Source organism: Chinchilla lanigera, unplaced genomic scaffold (genome assembly GCF_000276665.1).
Source record: "Chinchilla lanigera isolate Chin_1 unplaced genomic scaffold, ChiLan1.0 scaffold00017, whole genome shotgun sequence".
Lineage (NCBI taxonomy): Eukaryota > Metazoa > Chordata > Mammalia > Rodentia > Chinchillidae > Chinchilla > Chinchilla lanigera.
In genome coordinates, this window is record NW_004955418.1 from 17,229,447 (window position 1) to 17,247,120 (window position 17,674).

General features: G+C 41.9%; 1 protein-coding gene across 1 annotated transcript in view; it reads left to right on the forward strand.

Moving 5' to 3' along the window:
- Positions 1 to 51: 51 nt before the first annotated feature.
- The window catches only part of Mctp1 (multiple C2 domains, transmembrane 1), a 517,439-nt gene continuing 499,816 nt past the window's right edge, over positions 52 to 17,674 (forward strand). The window contains exon 1 of the mRNA XM_013513035.1: positions 52 to 768. Coding sequence (XP_013368489.1) covers positions 52 to 768 — 717 coding nt within the window. The remainder of the gene's footprint in view (positions 769 to 17,674) is intronic.

Genomic DNA, 17,674 nt, shown 5'->3' on the forward strand with positions numbered 1-17,674 from the left:
CCGGGCGCAGGAGGAGGAGGAGGAGGGGAGCGGAGGGGCGCCGAGTGGAGCATGGAGCCCCGGGCACCCGCGGCGGGCGAGCCCGAGCCTGCGGCCGCGTCCTCCTCCTTCCACGCCCGGCTCTGGAAGAACCTGCAGCTGGGGGTGGGCAAGGGCAAGGGCGGCGCGGGTGGGCGCGCGGGGGGCCAGGAGCGCCGCACTGCGGACACCCCGTCGCCGTCCCCGCCGCCCCCGGGGGCCACGCGGGACGCGCTGCCCGGCGTGGGGAGCTCGGGGAGCAAGTGGAGCGGCTTTAAGAAGCGGAAGCAAGTGCTGGACAGGGTCTTCTCGTCTTCCCAGCCCAACCTGTGCTGCTCCTCGCCCGAGCCGCTGGAGCCCCGCGCCGCGGGCCGAGCCGAGCAGGGGTCCGCGCTGCGCCGCCGGATCCGGGAGCATCTGCTGCCCGCGGCCAGAGGACCCGCGGCGGCCGCCGGAGCAGCGGCGGGGACGCCTCCTGGCGGGCGCTCCCCGGACTCGGCGCCGTCCTCGTCCTCCGCCTCGTCTTCCCTGTCCTCGTCTCCGCAGCCGCCCCCCAGGGGCGACCGCGCCGGAGATGAGGGTGCGTGGCGTCGGGGCCCCGGGGCGCACTTGTGCCACCAGAAGAGCTCCTCTCTGCCGGGCACCGCGTGCCTGGAGCAGCTGCTGGAGCCGCCGCCCCCCGCAGAGCCGGCCCGGAGCCCCGCGGAGCCTCCGACCTCCGAGACCCATGAGGAGCGCGGCAGCAGCCAGGTGAGTGCGGGGCGCGGCCGGGACGGCGCTCGGACCACGCCTCCAGTTCCAGCCGCCGCCACCCGGAGCTGGCTCTTGCGTGTTTTCTACCAAGTGGATCCAACAGTGCTGGGCAAACATCCCGCTTTCCTTTAGGAACGGTGGAGTTCTGACTTGCACCCTCACTTCTAATGAGAATGACACCTGTGGCCAGAAGCCCTTTGGGTAGCTTAAGGATTATCAGTGAAAAAAAAAAAAAAAAAAAGATAAAGGGAGTATTTGGGGGGTGGGGAGACTACGGGAAAGCTCAGCCAAGTCTCACCTTGGCAATAGAAAAAGGCCCCAGTCTTAACTTAAGGAAGGAATGACGACGTGTGGAGGGGCCACGCTGGGACCCGCGGTGGGCAGGAAGGGGTAGCAACGCCCAGGGCGAGGCGGCGGCGGCGGCGGCCCAGGAGGTCGTGTGCTGGGGGAAGCCCTTGGCAGAAGCCCGTCCTTCCCCGCTTTCCTGTGAAACGTCCTGCAGCAGGTGGGTCACTGTCCCGCAAGTGGACAGCGTGAGCGTCTTCCCGTTCTAAGTTCTAATAGTCACCGGAAGCGCTTGCTTTCAAAATATGCTGCTTTGTACATCGTGCCGACACTACTCAGACAAGAATCAAGTTCTTAATGTGCTTTTATGAAACGTTCTGTTGTAGGATCTGTAAGGCATGCCACCCATGATTGGCTGATTTTACTCCCTTTACTTTGAAGAGGAAATGCTATCTTTCGATAAATGTTTATCAAACAGCGTTAATGCTGGAAAATATTTTAAAAATTCTATTCTGCCAGGTATCTAAATAACTCTTTCTTCTTAATACATCTTAGCCTGTTAAAATCTCATGCTTTTGACTCATTAATTATGTTAGATGAATGACACATACATTAAAACTTTAATTAAAGTAAAAGCTGTGCTATAAAAGCTAAAGCTATAAAAAACATTAGGCTACGAGTTGCGGGGTGAGATATAGGACTAGAAGCTCTTTTAGATGAAATCGTTATAGTTTATTGACTATTTTATTAGTGAAGTTTGTGAAAGTAAATCAGAAAACCAGTATATTTTATTGTTTAATATGGGCAATGGCTTGTAGTAAGCAAATACTTGATGTTCTAGGAAACTATTTTATTTCAGAAGAATAGGTAGAGCATATGGACAGAAAAACACAAATAGATTTATTTTTCTGGTTATCTTGAACGGGATGGAGATGGTTTTGGTTTCAAAAGTAAAATAAAAGGTATGCTTAAAGGCATGTTTTTCATTCAGCGTAAATGAATACTACATAGAAAAGAAAATATTGTTGAGTGTGCGTATAATCTTTATGTGTAACAGCTTTAGAGTTAGGGGACACTTTACATTTTGTTTTTCATAACTTTTACTATGAAGGATAATAGAACAACAAATAATAATTGAATCATGTTAGAAGGGGTATAGCGAGCTACTGTGAATGTTGGTTTACTAAGTCATTCTGCAGTTCACTGAAATAAGGTATTTTCAAAGCAAAAATAGGGAATTCTGGATTCATCCTCATGTTCCCTTTCACCAAAAAGCTTTCAGAAACTATCAGTTTGTATTTTTAAAAATATTCTTATGCAAGCATGAATTTCGTATACAAAAGATATGACCCTAGCTTGGAGAAAATACTAAATTAACAGTAAGAGTGTGGCTTCCCCGTGTGCTCGGCACTCTCTTATCTTACATAATTTAATTCTCACCGAAGGTCTATGTGGTTTATGGATTACGAGATGCACCAATGGACAAAGTTAAGTAAGCTTTCCGGGATCAGTTGGGTAATAAATGCTAGAGAGATGTTTGTGCTCAAGTCAGTCTTCAGAATCATTTTCCATGATTGCAACTATCTTTGACAACTTTTAAAACTTAAGTGTTAGAGGGAATGTTGCTCTTGCTGGTTAATCTGTTTCAGAGACTTGCAAGTTTGCATTCGTTTTGGTTTTCCTCATGCCTACACAAATGAGTTCTATGATAGATTAGCATATTAATTTCTAAATTGTCCTGTGATGCATTGTTGTATACCGTCGCACTTCAAAATATTTTTAATCATAATCTCCATTGTAGTTCTAAGGAAGCTTCTCGTGATGAAGAATTAGCATTTGAATGTAGACACGAAGAGAATTTTTCAAAAAGTTAAAGTACAGGTGGGAAATAAATCGGTGAACTTTGCGATACAGGCACGAAGAATAGTGAGTCTTAAGGGACATGCCCGATGCCAGACACAGACCCAGGAAGAAGCACCAGCCTTTGTCCCCAGTGCCTGCTGCTCAGGGACTTTGTTTTCTAAGAAGTAGAATTTCCTGTGCTCTGAATTACAGAGGGAAAGACTTCTTAGTCCTCCAAATACTCTTTGCCCAGCTCAAAGGAGCCCAGCTCAAAGGAGCCCAGCTCACTTCTGACTGGGGAAGAGGAAGAAATAGAATTAGGAACAGGAGGCGGAAGAGCACCCCCAGTGCCACCCAGACTTAGGCTTAGCTTGGCAGCACCTTTGGCTCTTCTGGCACATCGTAGGGGTTTTTCTTATCCTTCTGGTTCCTCCTTGCCAAGGTACCTGGGTATGGGAAGCAGCTTGTAAACTTGCTTTATTTCCAGGTCACCAGCACAAATGGGTACATAGAAAAGACAGGAAAAGCATTTATGTTGTCTTCGGATTGTCTGTGTGCAAACAACTTTCTCTCCAGGCAGAGAGAAAATTCATTGCAAAAATAGGCAAATTATTGAGGTTTTCTCTTATGGCTGCTTGACCCTGGCATCAACCACATTCTGCAGGGCACACCTCCGCGCCCCAGCTCAGCATGAGACCTCACCAGCATATGTCCCTGTACTCTGACCCTGGGTAGAGATGTTAAGTAAAAGCAACAATATCATTACGGACTGTGGGGGAAAGAGATACGGAAGTCACTGATGTACAGTGATTAAAAGTGAACAAACTGCGTTCCCTCCGCTGCCTCTGCCAGCCCTCCTCGCTATTAGGTTTTTCTTTTGGCCAAGTTTTACCTTTGAAATGCACACCAACAAACTTACGGATGCCTTGCTGTTGGGCATGTGCGTATTTGAAATATTCTGCTTTGAGAATAAGGAAAAACAGAGAAAAAAACCCTCTTTCTTCCACTGATTCTGGTTCACGCGTCAGGCCATATTGTCACACCAGATGCATTTCATTTTCTGCAGCACAGTTGGGAAAGATGCTCTCTCCGTTTGTGTGCATATAAAAAATATGCCAATTTTATGTATTTTGTCTTGATGAGGCGCTAAAATTATCTTTCGCTAGAATCAGAAAGTCAGTATTTTGAGATAAAGAGTGAGGAATGAATATGTTACACTTTTTAGTGTCTTAACAAAAGCGTGCAGTGTTTATGAATGTTCAACTTCTATTGTTTCTCTAAGTACATTTTATCAAAGTTGCTTTCATAGAGGAGAAAAATGTTTTTGAGAAAAGGGTAAATTATTCGTTGTATGATAGAAGTGTTTTCAAACAGAGCAAGAGCAATATCCATTCATTAGGATAAAATTCTTAAGACTCTTGAAAGACAAAATGGGGAAAATATTTTTTAAATTATTTAAGCCTGTACATGAAGAACATCTTGCTTCATTGCTTTATTATCATCTACCTTTTTAAGAAAGCCTTTAAAAAAAATCCCTAAGTGTGATTTCAGTTAACTTATACTATCTATTTTTCAGTCATGTTAATAATGCTTCAAACAACACTAAACTTTGGAGAAAGCACAGATTTAAAAACATAATTTCCGACATAAGAAATCTAATATTTTAAAAATTAAGCCCCTAAAAGCAATTCTAATTAAATTTGTGAAAACAACCAAGGTGGGATACTGATCTAGCTTCAGAAATGACATCTTTCAAGTTCAAAGCAAGAGCAAGTGGACGAGATCTTAGCACATTTTTGGAGCAGGGTGTAAATTGGAGTTTGAGGTGTGATCACTTCTTAAAAAATGGAGTCATCAGTTTATTCCAAAGAAAGAGGGCAGCAGGGAGAGGTTTCCTTAGAATAGACTATTTCCCTTTGCCCTTTATTTGCTACCCCGTGCATCTGGCAGATTAGGACAGAACCAAGAATCTTGTACAAAGGGAAGTATTCTCTAGATGTGGTGAGAGATTCACTTGAAACATATCAAGTGCTCAATAAACATTAGCAATTGCTATTGTAGTTGTTAACATTATGATGCAGTACGTTGAAGTTTTGTGACTAGCCATTACAAATAAGTGGGTGGCTGAAAAAATAATAGGGAGGTTTGTAGTCTTTTTTAAAATTTAAGATATAAATTATTTTATTTGCAGTTGTAGCAAGAGTAGCTTAGGATTAACCAAGATAGTACTGGTAATGTCAGAATTTTATTCAGTAATGAAAAAATCTTGAATGTCATTCAATCTTTGAATGACTTTAAGCAGGTGTGTGTGTATTATCATGGAAGAACTAATAAGTATTTTGAGGAAGAAAATAGAATTAATAGATTCAGAGATAGGGCAAACATTCCCTCCCAAGTTTCCTTTTGTCCTATTGTTTAGATATAATGGATAATTTCATAAAGGCTAATAAGGTGTTTTTGGTATCCCATGTATACATTCCACAGGTATTGCAGTTTCTTTGCTCATAATGGTTATTAAAACATTTGCCAACCCTAAATTAGGGGTCAATAGTCTGTCTACGAAATTTCGTAAGCAATAATGAAGCCTGAAGATCTAGGTTTGTATAATGTTTTCCTTTTTAATTCATATCTGTTGATAATATCATACAGTTAGCTATCTGTCTTAGATAAGAAAAATTATTTTTTGGAATCAAAAATTATGTTTTGACATATATTTTGCTACTGGAAAATTTACTAAAATGATGTATTTCTGTATTATGGTAAGCCATGTGCCCTACTAGAATATTTTCTTGATAACTGAGGGTCATTATTTGAATGTCAGATTTGGGGGTTCTGAGGATTAAAGCAAGGGCCTCCTGCATACTAGGCAAGCACTGTACTGAAACATATTCCTAATCCGAATACTAACTTTTCTTGAGTTTGTTTAATTTGAATGAAGTAGATTTTATCTTAGAAGTTATTCTTGCTTTTTGTCAGAAAGGAAAACAAGCTCATATAAGCTTGCTTGTTCTCATAAAATTAGCATAAACCATATCTGTATATGACACTGTTTATATGTCTATAAAGTTAATAACTGAATCAAAGGCTAGACACTCATTTGTTCACTTGGCAAATAATCTGTATTGCCTTTGTGAGTCTTTGATTTGTTGGTACCACTGAAAATCTTATTTTTCTGAATCATTAACTTTATGTGCCATTTTAATTTCCTGCCACCATCCGCCCTTTCTTCTACTCTTATTGCTTTTTATAAACCTGGCATGGGAAGTGATTACTCTCCCTCAAAAATAAGATTTTTATCCAAGTATTTTTCCCTTTTAATGCATACCAGTTTCTTATCATTATTTATTTACTTTTGTCTTTTGAGACAGAGTTTTGCTATGCAGTTCAGGTTGGCCTTGAACTCACTTTGTAGCCCAGGTTGTCTTCAAACTCTGAACAATCCTCCTGCCTCAGCCTCCTGAGTGCTGGGATTACAGGTGTGCACCACCATGCCCAGCCCAGTTTCTTATCTTTAGAAACTTTTACCCCACCCAAAATAATTTTAGGCCACAATTTCCCTAAAGTTTCCAAACATTTGTATTTAACTCAAGTCTGGATACAACATGAAATGCTGTGTTTTCAGTGAGATTTCAAAGTCTTTCTACTGCTTTTTTTGGAGAACAATTTTCCTGTGAAATATCTTTAGAAGTATTTTGTATCAGTCTTGTTTCTCACTCTGTTGGGTTCTAATTCATGTGAGACGTTACTGCAGATGACAAACAAGTGCAACGCTAGGCATCTTGAGATCACTGTATTCTAATCACACGCTCGTTTCGTTTAGAGAGTGTCTTCCAGTGTTCGTAATCTGGACCTGCATTGCTTGAGTCTGGGCTATCCTCACTTGTCTCGCCAGCTCTGCTAGAGTTAAATTTGGCAAGCCTTAGTGTAACTGACCCATTGAACCAGTGCTGTGCAGTCCAGAGAAAGACTTGGTTGCTGAATGAATGAAAAGATGAATGGACAGGCTGGGGCTGTTCAGAGATAAGGTCTCCCAAAAAGCTTCAAAATTGCTTTCTAGTTAAGTAACGAAGTTCTTGCTTCCCCTGATTCCAAGTCCTTCTCAGCCTGGCAGGTATATTCAACATTCCCCTTTTCCTCAGCTGTTAATTTGGCCTTACCCAGCCTAGACTTTGATTCTGGTTCTTGTCTTCAGGCATAAATGACACCTACTAAGTAACTGTCATGTTGTGTTCTCTTGGGAGACGGACAGTGTGATTTCTGAGGTCTCTGGCTCAGGGATGTGCTTCTTGGCGCAGGACTCTGACATGGGTGCCCTTCTGACGCCGGAGTCTCTCTGGCCTCTCTCTGATGTTGCATGCGCACATCTAAATTCCAGCAGATACCTGCTCTCATAGGCTCCCTCAGTTATGCTCTGAGTCTTGAGTTCTGCTTGGATCCTTGCTTAAGACACGCTCCTGGCTGTGTCACTGTGGCTTCCCTTTAACCCACGTGCTCGATCTGCTTTTTGTACTGAACACTTTTCTCCTGAATCCCATACTCTTCATTCCAGGAAGGTCTCCGATGTTCGCTCACCTCCCAACTGCAACTCAGATTAACATCCCAGTGTGGACCAGAAATCCTATCCTCACTGGCCCTGTCCATTCTGTTGTGTCTTCAGAGCCAAGTAAGTGAAACAGAGCTCAGAGAGCTGGCGGTTAATATTCATGGTGATCTTTTACCTACGGCTGAGCCTGATGGTGAACCCCAAAGCCTTCCTCTAGAAAGACTGCACCACGCTTCTGAAGGGGTTTCATTGCCTGGAAGACTGCACTGTAGCTGATACGTCACTGAGCACTATTCATTGTACCTGTGTCCTCAACCCTTATTTCTTTTTAAACAACCCATTATGCCTGCCTTGTAACACCTACAACCTCCTTAGTCCTGTCTGCTTTTCTCTTTCTCTTTAGTCATTTCCCATACCTCCAGTCTCCGCTTGTAAGACTTAATTTTCATGACTAACCATTAAGCGTGCAGAAATGTCCTGTCGCATATGGCAGCCACTAGCCACATTTGGCTAGTGAAGATTGGAAATGTGGCCAATTCGAATCAAGATGTGCTGTAAGTGGAAAGTGATCTGCATAGTGAATTTTGAAAACATAGCATAAAGAAAAGAATGAGAAATATGTAGTTACTAAACCTTTATACTGATTGCCTGTTTCAAAAAAGTTTTGGATATATTGGGTTAAATTAACTATATTGTGAAAGTTAATTTTACCTGTCCTTTTAAACTTTTAAATATAGATGATTAGAAGTTTAAAATTACATATGTGGCTCCCACTTGTATTTGTACTGGGTAGCACTGATTTAAAGGAGGGATTTCAAACTCCCAACTCCAACGGCCATGGGGCCACCAGGATAAAGACAATAAGCAAAGAAGTTCTGTTGGGCCGTGGGGAACCAGGGGAGGGCCCCTCAGCTCCAGGACTGTTGCCGAGCCATAAGGAAGCAGTGATGCCAGAGCATCCAGATTCTTTCCTAGGAACCCAAACCCCAGATGATTTTGTATGATGTTTTCAGATTCTTGCATTTTGCCAAGTAATTAACATATTTTTAGAAGCAACAAAGACTACATAAAATATAGCCATGGAGTGAATTTACCTATCAGTTTGAATGTCTGTCTTGAGAACTCGTGCCTGATTCCTCCTCTGCCCCATTACTCCCCATACCAAGTGCTTGGCGTGTGCTCTCTGGGGCAGTGTAGGTATGATACATTTGACGAATAGTACATCGCTCTTCCCATGAGTCCCCTGCAGTGCAGTAGCCAGGAGAAGTGAGAGTTGGGATGACAGTGAGAAGGTGATGGGCTGAGGGGGATGTAGAAATAGGAGACATGGAGAGGAGCGTAGCCAAGAAGTTTGGTCAAACAACAAAAAGAAAGTGGCAGTCGGAGAGTAAAAATGGTATCGGATGTTCAAACAGAGTCATGGGAGGTTTTTGTTTGTTTTTAGTGGAGAACACTAACTGGGTTGATGAGCTAGAGCCTACGGTGAGGCAGAGGTTGAAGGTACAGGAGAAAGGGATATAACTGATGGGGTAAGGACCCTACGGATGTAGATTGGAGTGGGATCCACAGAAAAGCAGCAGATGACCTTTCTTGGCCTTAGGCCAGAACAAAATCCCTCTTCCACTGAGGAAACAGTGTAGACTTAGACGCAGGGGTGTCTGAAGGTTTGGTGGTAGCAATTTGAGGGTATTGCACCCACCTTGTTTCAAAGCATGCTTAGGATTTGGACGCAGGGAGATGGCAAAGAATCTTGCTACAGGCAGGGGGCAAATAAGTGTCCTGTGTATGCAAGAACTCAGGAGGTAGTAGTGCGACCGAAGCCTAGGCTAGGAGAAGGCGGATAATGACAAGAAATGCGGCCAGATGGGGGTGCTGAGGAATATGCTCTGGGGCCAAGGAGGGCAGCTATGGGGTCAGGATGGGCCACAGGGAGGATGCAAGTCTCAGAAAAGCCTGGGCTGGGCAGTGCTTGACACTGGTGATGGGAAGATGGAAAGACATGAGGAAGCAGAGGTGTCTTTGGGGGAGAGGAAGAGTGGAAGGAGATAATTGCAGTTTCTCCTTTTTTGCCTGATTCTCTTCAGAAAAGCTTTTATTTTATTTTTAAATTTTTTTTAAAGAGTAAAAATAAAAATAACAATAAACAGTTTCAAAACAGGGTAGTAGGAGAGTTGCAATAATTAACACATTGCGTATCACTGTCTTCATAGTAGCTATAAAGAGTACAAGATATAGGCATGATATCTTGTCCAAGCAATATCCACGCTAACCTTTCTTTTCAGTGAACTCAGAAACTAGCTGTATGGCGAAAGGTCTTTTTCTTTTGAGGCAGGAGTATTTGAGTTTTGATTTGAGGACTATCCAGAATGTGGGTGCCAGAATCCTGAGTGCCAGACTAGTACCGACTTACTGTCCTAGCTCCTGTTCTTCATAGTTATTCTGGATTGTTCAGAATTAAAACAGTTCTCCTTTGCAGCATTAGGAACTAAAATGCTAAGCATTAACAGAGACGAAGAAATGATAGAATGCGTTTATCAGTTTAAAAAATCAGGCAAGCCTCCTACATATCCCTATCACCTGAGTTCTTAAGGTGTCTGAGATCAGATAACCTCAGTATTTGCAGAAATAGTTAGAATGGAAGGGTTTGGAACCTTTTGTTGGAAATATTCATTCTTCACCGAGGCCATGTGATCAAAGCGTGTTAAAAATATGCACCCCTTTTCAGATGCAGGGTTGATCTGCACAAGGCAAGTGGTCAGTTTGTGAAAATTCCCCAATAGACATTCTCTCAAAATAGAAATGATCTTCTATCCAGAGCCTCAAGCCATATTTGGTTCTTGTTCTATTATTGAAATGTAAAATAGCTTTCGATAAAAAGAATTCAGCATTTTTATGGGTTGCCTTTGAATAATATTTCCACCACACCAAATTGGAAGTCTGACTGTTTTCCAAAATATCTTTTGGGATGGGAAGAGGTTTTAGAGACAAGTTCTGTGTCACCACAGAGCTGCTGCCAAGCCTCATGCGCCCTTGAAGGACTTGAAGCCCTGAATCAGCAGGGGCCATGCTGTCTCCAGCTGAGAGCAGATGTGGCCTGTGGCTTGCCCTTCGTCACTTTTTGCTGCTTTTTACTTTTATTTATTTGTCTCCTTTTCATCATTACAGTAACTTCTTTTTTTAAAGAGATTAACTGATATAGAGTAGTTGTGCATATTTAAGGGGCACAGTGTGACATCTTGATACATGTATATCATGCGTCTTGATCAAATCAGGGTAACTAGCACACCCATCACCTCAAACATTGGTCAAAGTCCTCTCTCCCAACTCTCTTGAAATATACAAAGAAATGTTTGTTACTTAGTCACCCTGTCATGCTGTAAAACACTAGAACTTATTCCTGCTGATTGTAATTTTGTGCCTATTAACCAATCTCTCTGTATCCCTCCTTTCTCTACCCTCCCCAGCCTCTGAGAAGTACTACTCTACCCTTAACTTCTTTGAGATCAATTCCTTTTAAGCATCTATGTACGAATGAGATCACCTGGTACTTGTCTTTCTGTGCCTGGCTCATTTTTCTGAACATCATGATCCCCACTTCTATCCATGTTGTCACATGGGAGAGGGTGTAATTCTTTTAATAGCTGAATGGTATTCCATGCTGTGGGTGTGTCTCACATTTTCTTCATCCATTCAGTTGACGGAAGTAAGACCTGAAGAGCAGTGATAGGGTCTGGCTGAGATGGGGAGCAAGCCTGATTCTGTCTGGCTGTGTCAGTTCAACCAACAGTTTCAAGTAAAAGAAAGAAAAGTCCTTGACCATTGGGGTCATTCCTTGCAGGCAGCCTCTGCTCCTTTGGTCCAAGAGGTAGCATTCACTTTCTCTGCACTCCTGTTGGTGCTTCTGTGATTTCCTCACTTCCTGGGTAGACATAAGCTGAGTAAGACTTAGGGTGACAGGCAGAAGTGGGAGGGAGACCCACAGCTGGCCGCATCTCCTAGGCCCCAAGACCTTGCTCTGGGCTTTGCAAGGAATGTGGAACTTTGCAAAGTATTTTTACCACCTATTCCTCTCTCTGACATTTTCACTTCCTCTAGTTTCAACTTTTTCCTCCTAAGCATTTGCCAGACATGTGGAAGAGTTATGTGGAAGTTGCCACTAGAGGATCTTCATGTATCCTGGATGGCCAGCTGTGGTTCCTCTGACGAACCCCATCTGGTCTTGGGCCTCCCTCTCTGCCCTGCTGCTTGCCTTTCTGCTTTTTTCACATCTCTTTCTTTGCTTGGGAAATTAGCAGGGAAATAAGCACAGGATAATCAGCACTTTTTTATTCATACTGTTTTTTTCAGGACAAAGTTATTGCTTCCTATGATGTTTGTGGCATTGGTGGTACTTTGATATATACTTTATACACTCATGTTGCACACACACACACAAACTGTACCTTCACCAGGTGTGGTTTGCACACATTCCTATTTTTTTTCACATGTCAGAGATTTTTTTCCACTGGAGTCGAAGGTAACCAGAACTCGAATATTCTTCCCCTTCTCAGTGTAATCTTTCTCTTTGACCTGGTAGTGCTATATTTTACTGATGGTACAAATCTTCACATGTGTTTTAAATTTATGCAGTATGAGTAGATGTACAACGATCAGTTCAGTCAAAGGAACAAAATACGTACACTTCTAGAAAGTGTGTTATACAGAAGGGGAGAGAATGAACTTACTTTGACTTTAAGCTGATGTGTAAGGAATGCGGCTTCTTCAGTAGAATAATCACTCTCTTGTAAGAATACAGTGTGTTTACAGCCATCATAGAAAAGAGCCCATTGAATTATTCGGTTAATCCTTTCAAATCCAGATTTACCATATTGTCAAGCCTGGCCTGACCTTACCCTCACTCAGGCTGCTTCCAGGATTTAGCTATTATGAATTGCTCTGCTATAAACACTGGTATGCATGTATCACAACAGTATGATGAATTAAGCTCTTTGAGGAAGATACCTAGGCAGGGGGATCACTGGGTCATATGGAGTTTCTAATTTCAGTTCCTGGAGAAATCTCCATACTGATTTCCATACGGTTGTACTAATCTGCATTCCCACCAACAATGAAGGGGGGCGGTTCCTTTTTCACCACAGCCACACCAGCATTTGTCATTGTTTGATTTTTTAATGATTGCAATTCTTTCCAGAGTAAGATGGAATATTAGTACTGTTTTAATCTGCATTTCTTAAATGCCCAGAGATGTTGAACATTTTTTCATATATTTGTTGACAGTTTGTATTTCTTCCTCTGTGAAGTATCTGTTCATTTCTCTTGCCCATTTCTTTACTGGGTCTTTAATTTTAGGTGGTTTAAATTTTTTTTTTTTTTTGAGTTCTTTGTATCTTCTAGACATTAGTCCTTTGTCTGGAGAGTAGCTACCAAAATTTTTTTCCATTCTATAAGATGTGTCTTCATTTTACTGATTGGTTCTTTTGCTGTACAGAAGAGTTTTAGTCTGATATAATCCCATTTGGTGATCCTTCCTGCTATTTCTTGTGAGACTGAGGTTCTATTTAGAAAATCCATTCCTACACCCATGTCTTCAAGTGTTTCATCTATTTTACCTTCCATTATCTTTAATGTTAAGCTCTTTGATCCATCTTGACTTTAATTTAGTATATATACGGAAAATTCTTAAAGAAGCTAAGTCACTTTTCTGCAGTTCTGATTCTGACTGTAGTTAGCAAGTGACAGAGCTCAGGTATTTGTGGAATTTTGATTTCTGCCAAGGCCATAACTTTCAGGGGTTCACTGCTTTGCTGTTACAAAGCCACATCATCATGTCAGGGCTGGGTAGACACTCAGGCCCAAACCTGTCATTCATGGTTGATCCTGGCTCTCCTTTAACACCAGTCTGGCCAGTGAGTTTAACCACTGCTTTGGACAGACTGTTAGGAAAGTTGCTAGAAGTAGTTGGGGGAAAGAATCCAGAGAAGGGGAGTGGTTAAGGTTTTGTTCACAGGTTCAGTTCAGAGAGCTCAGAAATGAATATTTTTCCATCATTCTCCTTGTGAGTTCTGTACAGGTGTCATCACTTTAAATCATGCCATTGAACTCCTCTGAAACCTAAAGCTATACATTCTGTAGTTAGTGTAGCAGTTATTGTCTCTGGGTAGACAACTAAATTATTTTCTAGGCATCGAGTTTTTAAAAATTTGGCAATTTGGAGTATATCCCTTTAACAGAGTGAAGGCAAAATATGAGATAACGTCTTTGAATTTGTCAGAACTTCTAATGCTTTTGGTCATAACGACACCAGCATTCAAACTCTAGTCTTCTGCCAGTCACATTGTCAATGGCTTCATGGGTCTTACTTTGTTTTAGTCTTTGTAATTACCCTAAAGGAGCAGGAATTCTTATGCTCATGTTATAGATGGATCAACACAGGGGTCAGGAGGGCTGAGGAAATTTCCCAATGTCACACGGCTGGGAAGTGGCAGAGGTGGGCTTTTGAACCTAAGTGACTGGCTCTAAAATGTATGCATCTAATTGTTATGTCACATGGCTTTCCTCAGTACTGAAGAACTACTAGGTCTGCTCATGAGTATTGTCATAGCTGTTTTCCATGTGTCTTAGAATCGGGGAAAAGATTCACTTAAAGTGTTCTATACAATTAAGTAGTTCCATATATGTGTGTAACAGGAAGCTCTCCTTCCAGTCCAGTATCAATGATTTAGTAATTTATCTCTCTGCTTTCTCCCTTCCCTTGCTCAAATATTTATTTAACATCTACCCTCTGAGAGACACATATCCTGCTGATACCTTGCTAAAGAAGTCAGATCAGTTTCCGCCTTCATACAGCTTACGATTTAGTAGACAATATTTCTATAACATCTGACAACAGCACAACAGATCATTGCCAGTCACAGTTGTGCTAACCAGCTCAGAAGACAGAGAACGACAGGAATGAACTGTAAGAGGTCCCCATTAATCTGGAGAACAGAAGGATGGCAGGGAAGGTTTTCCTGAAGAGAGGACATTCAGGATGATATCAGAGTATGAAGAGGAGTTGGCTAGATTTGGTGGAGGTGGGGAAGCAAGGGATGTGGCAGATGGTTCTAGGCAGAGGAAACCACAGCAGACGGTGCTTAGAGAAGGATTGCCTGGGCAGCGGGAATTTGGTGAAAAAGAGGGAAGGGACGTGGGTGGGGTTGGGTCTGGGATTGTTGGCAGGGACTCAATTATGTAGGACCTTGTGGGTTTTGGGAAGATTCTGGACTTTAATAAATCCTGAAGCATCTTGAGAGTCCAGATGGTTGGCCATGGAGAAAAGAACCATCTTCAGGAAGGTTCATAACGTTGACTTGGGAATAGCTTCCTTCTTCCCCCACTATGGGTGGAACTACATTATTTTTACAGAGCTGTTTTGTGAAGAAATAGAGAAGTAGGTTGGGGCTGCCTTTTCTCAGTGAGGGTAAGGTATTTAAAAAATGTCTACAGGAAATAAAAATAGCTAGCAGGTGAATCTGTCTCTCTCCCTGGAAAAACAGACCATTTTATTCTTCTTATTGCTTTTTTATTGAGAGCTATTGGAAAGTAAATGAAGGCAGAAAAATCTAATGTCCCATTGTTGGTGCTCAGGGGAGAGATTTTCAAAGGCAGCACATTTTGCAGCCTAGGTGGAGATGGAAATTAGATAAAGCTCAGTGATGCAGATGTTACAGCTGCAAATTATGGACAATTTGTTTTTCATGATCTTCCAACTTCTTTTCTGAAGTTATGCTGGGAGAAAATATAAAGAAGTTTGGAAAGGAATTCTTTAAGAAGGTGTATATTTAAAAGCCGGTATTTGTTGACATGACTGTGGAGCAACTAGAAAGATTTCTTGTTGAATGGATTTATAGCACGAGAAAAGAGGTTTGATTTAAATCTTACATTTTCCTGTCTATTTTATTAGATATAAAATTTTGTATTTGCACGTGTAGACACTATTCACATTTATGAAATAGATTTTCAGTGATTCTCTCAAGTTAGACGAAAAGCTTAAAGTGTGTAAAATCATTTACTATAGGACAGAAGAGAAGGAAATGTAAAAACTTCTTATGGAAGTAGTTGTAGACTGCTAATCAGTCAAACCTTTGGGGTCAACATAAGCCAGCCTACCTGCTACATGGTGAAAGCACATGGTATGTCCTTTATATTCCCTGTCATGTCAGAGCTCAGAAGTTGTCCTGACGGTGCCTGAGTCAGGTCTGCTAACCTGTGCTTTGTTCTTCTCAACCAGCTACTACAATGACCAGCACTCTCAGACAACATGGTCCTCCTGAGCACCTAAGCATTACTGCCATCTGGAGTGGAAAATAGCATGCAGTAAAATCATCCATGACAGTCATTGCTTTTCAAGTCAGTAGGATATGAAGAATTTGTGTTGTCTTTACCTCCTACAATTACATTGGTTGAGTTTCTTTTTTTTCATACTTGAGAGTAAACCCAAGGCCTCATACATGTGCATACCAGGCAAATGTTCTACCACTAAGCCACACACCTAGTTCTTATTTTATTTCAAGACAGGGTGTGCTAAGGTTCCCAGGCTGGCCTCCAACTTGTAATCCTCTTGCCTCAGCTTCCCAAATAGCTGGGCTTACAGGTGTTAGCCTGACTCTTTTTTGGTTCTTTAGATAGCATTTACTGGAGTCATGACCAAATGAACACTGTACTCCTCAGAAAGTTTAGAATTAACAGTAATTCTAATTCTGTTTGTGTATCATAGGAAAGTTTTCAGAAACACATAGAAGTTGTGGGGCATTGTATCCATAAAGGAATGCAAATGTACATAAAGCCAAAATTGTTCATCATCCTTCAATGGAGGAAGAACATGGCTTCCAACTGATCAACCACAGAACTTTCAGTTAGTACCCACGGAATGAAAGGAAGCCACAGTGACAGTCATTGTCGTGAAAAAGAGATGTCCCCATTAGCACTACTTGAATTTCTGAATTTTCAATCCTGACTTTATAGATTTATTTATCTTAGCAGCTTGCAGGTTACATAGATTCTTAGAAGGAAAAGTCTATAGAGTGATCTCCAAAGAAGAGATGTAGTTGAGTCCAGAAATAAAAAAGCAGCATAACCAGTAGTATTTCCAATACTATAGGTAAATAGGAATGCTAATTTGGCCACAGTTGAAGTTTCTTGTTAATATGGGATTCTGGTTTCTGGAAGGTGTTTCTATTTCCTTCCAGTATATTTTTACATAAAGACTCTTTGAGTCTGAACCACTGAGACACAAGATTCCTTTATCAGAGGCTGTGGTATCTAATGGAAGCTCTCTCTAATGATCTTCTGTAGGTGTCAATATTTGCTGATGATCAGCTACACACATAGGGAAACCAAACTGTTCTCTAGATTTAGGGACCCAAGGCTTCTGCCCTCCTGAGTTTTTTTCCCTTCTTATGTGGGGAGATGATGTTTGTGTAATAGCATCACTACCATGTAGCATAGGCATCCCACTGTTATGTAAATAAAACCACAGAAATTCCTTTTCTCAGGAGATAAATACAAAGTCTTAATTACCTCATTTGCTAAAGCTGTTGGGGCCATTATTCTGGTTTGCACTAGTAGTAAGTGAATAGGCATTTATCCTTCCCTCTTTCTCTGCTCATTTCTTGCCAACAGTGTTATGCCATCTCAGAAATAAATGTGCTGGGAAACAAAGAAACCCACAGTCTGTGAAGGAAGGGCTTTGTTTATGTTAGAAGGCAGTTCTTAAACCTGAAAGGTGCCTGATTCAGCAGGACATAGATTATGCTTGTTTGCTCTGGGCCTTCACAAATGGAAGTACAGTTTTATAATGGTTTTGGTCTACAATGCCCCTGGAAAACGCATGTGTTAAAGGCTTGATGCCCAAGGCAGCAGTGATTAGAGATGGGACCTTTGGAAGATGGTTGGATCATGAGGGCCCTCACCTCATCTGATCTGTTCATTGATGGATTAGTAATTTAATGGCCTCTTGCTTGGTGATGGAACCTTAGGATGTGAATCCTGGTTGGGGAAAGTAAGTCCTTGGGAACGTGCCCTTGAAGGCTATATCTCACAGCTGATTCCCTTCTCTCTTTCTCTTTGCTTCTTGCCTGATATGAGATGAGCAATTTCTCTGCAGCATGTTATCCTCACCATTATATTCTGCCTTGTTGCAGCCCAAGAAACAAAAGAGCCAAATGACCATGGACTGATTCTTCTGAAATCATG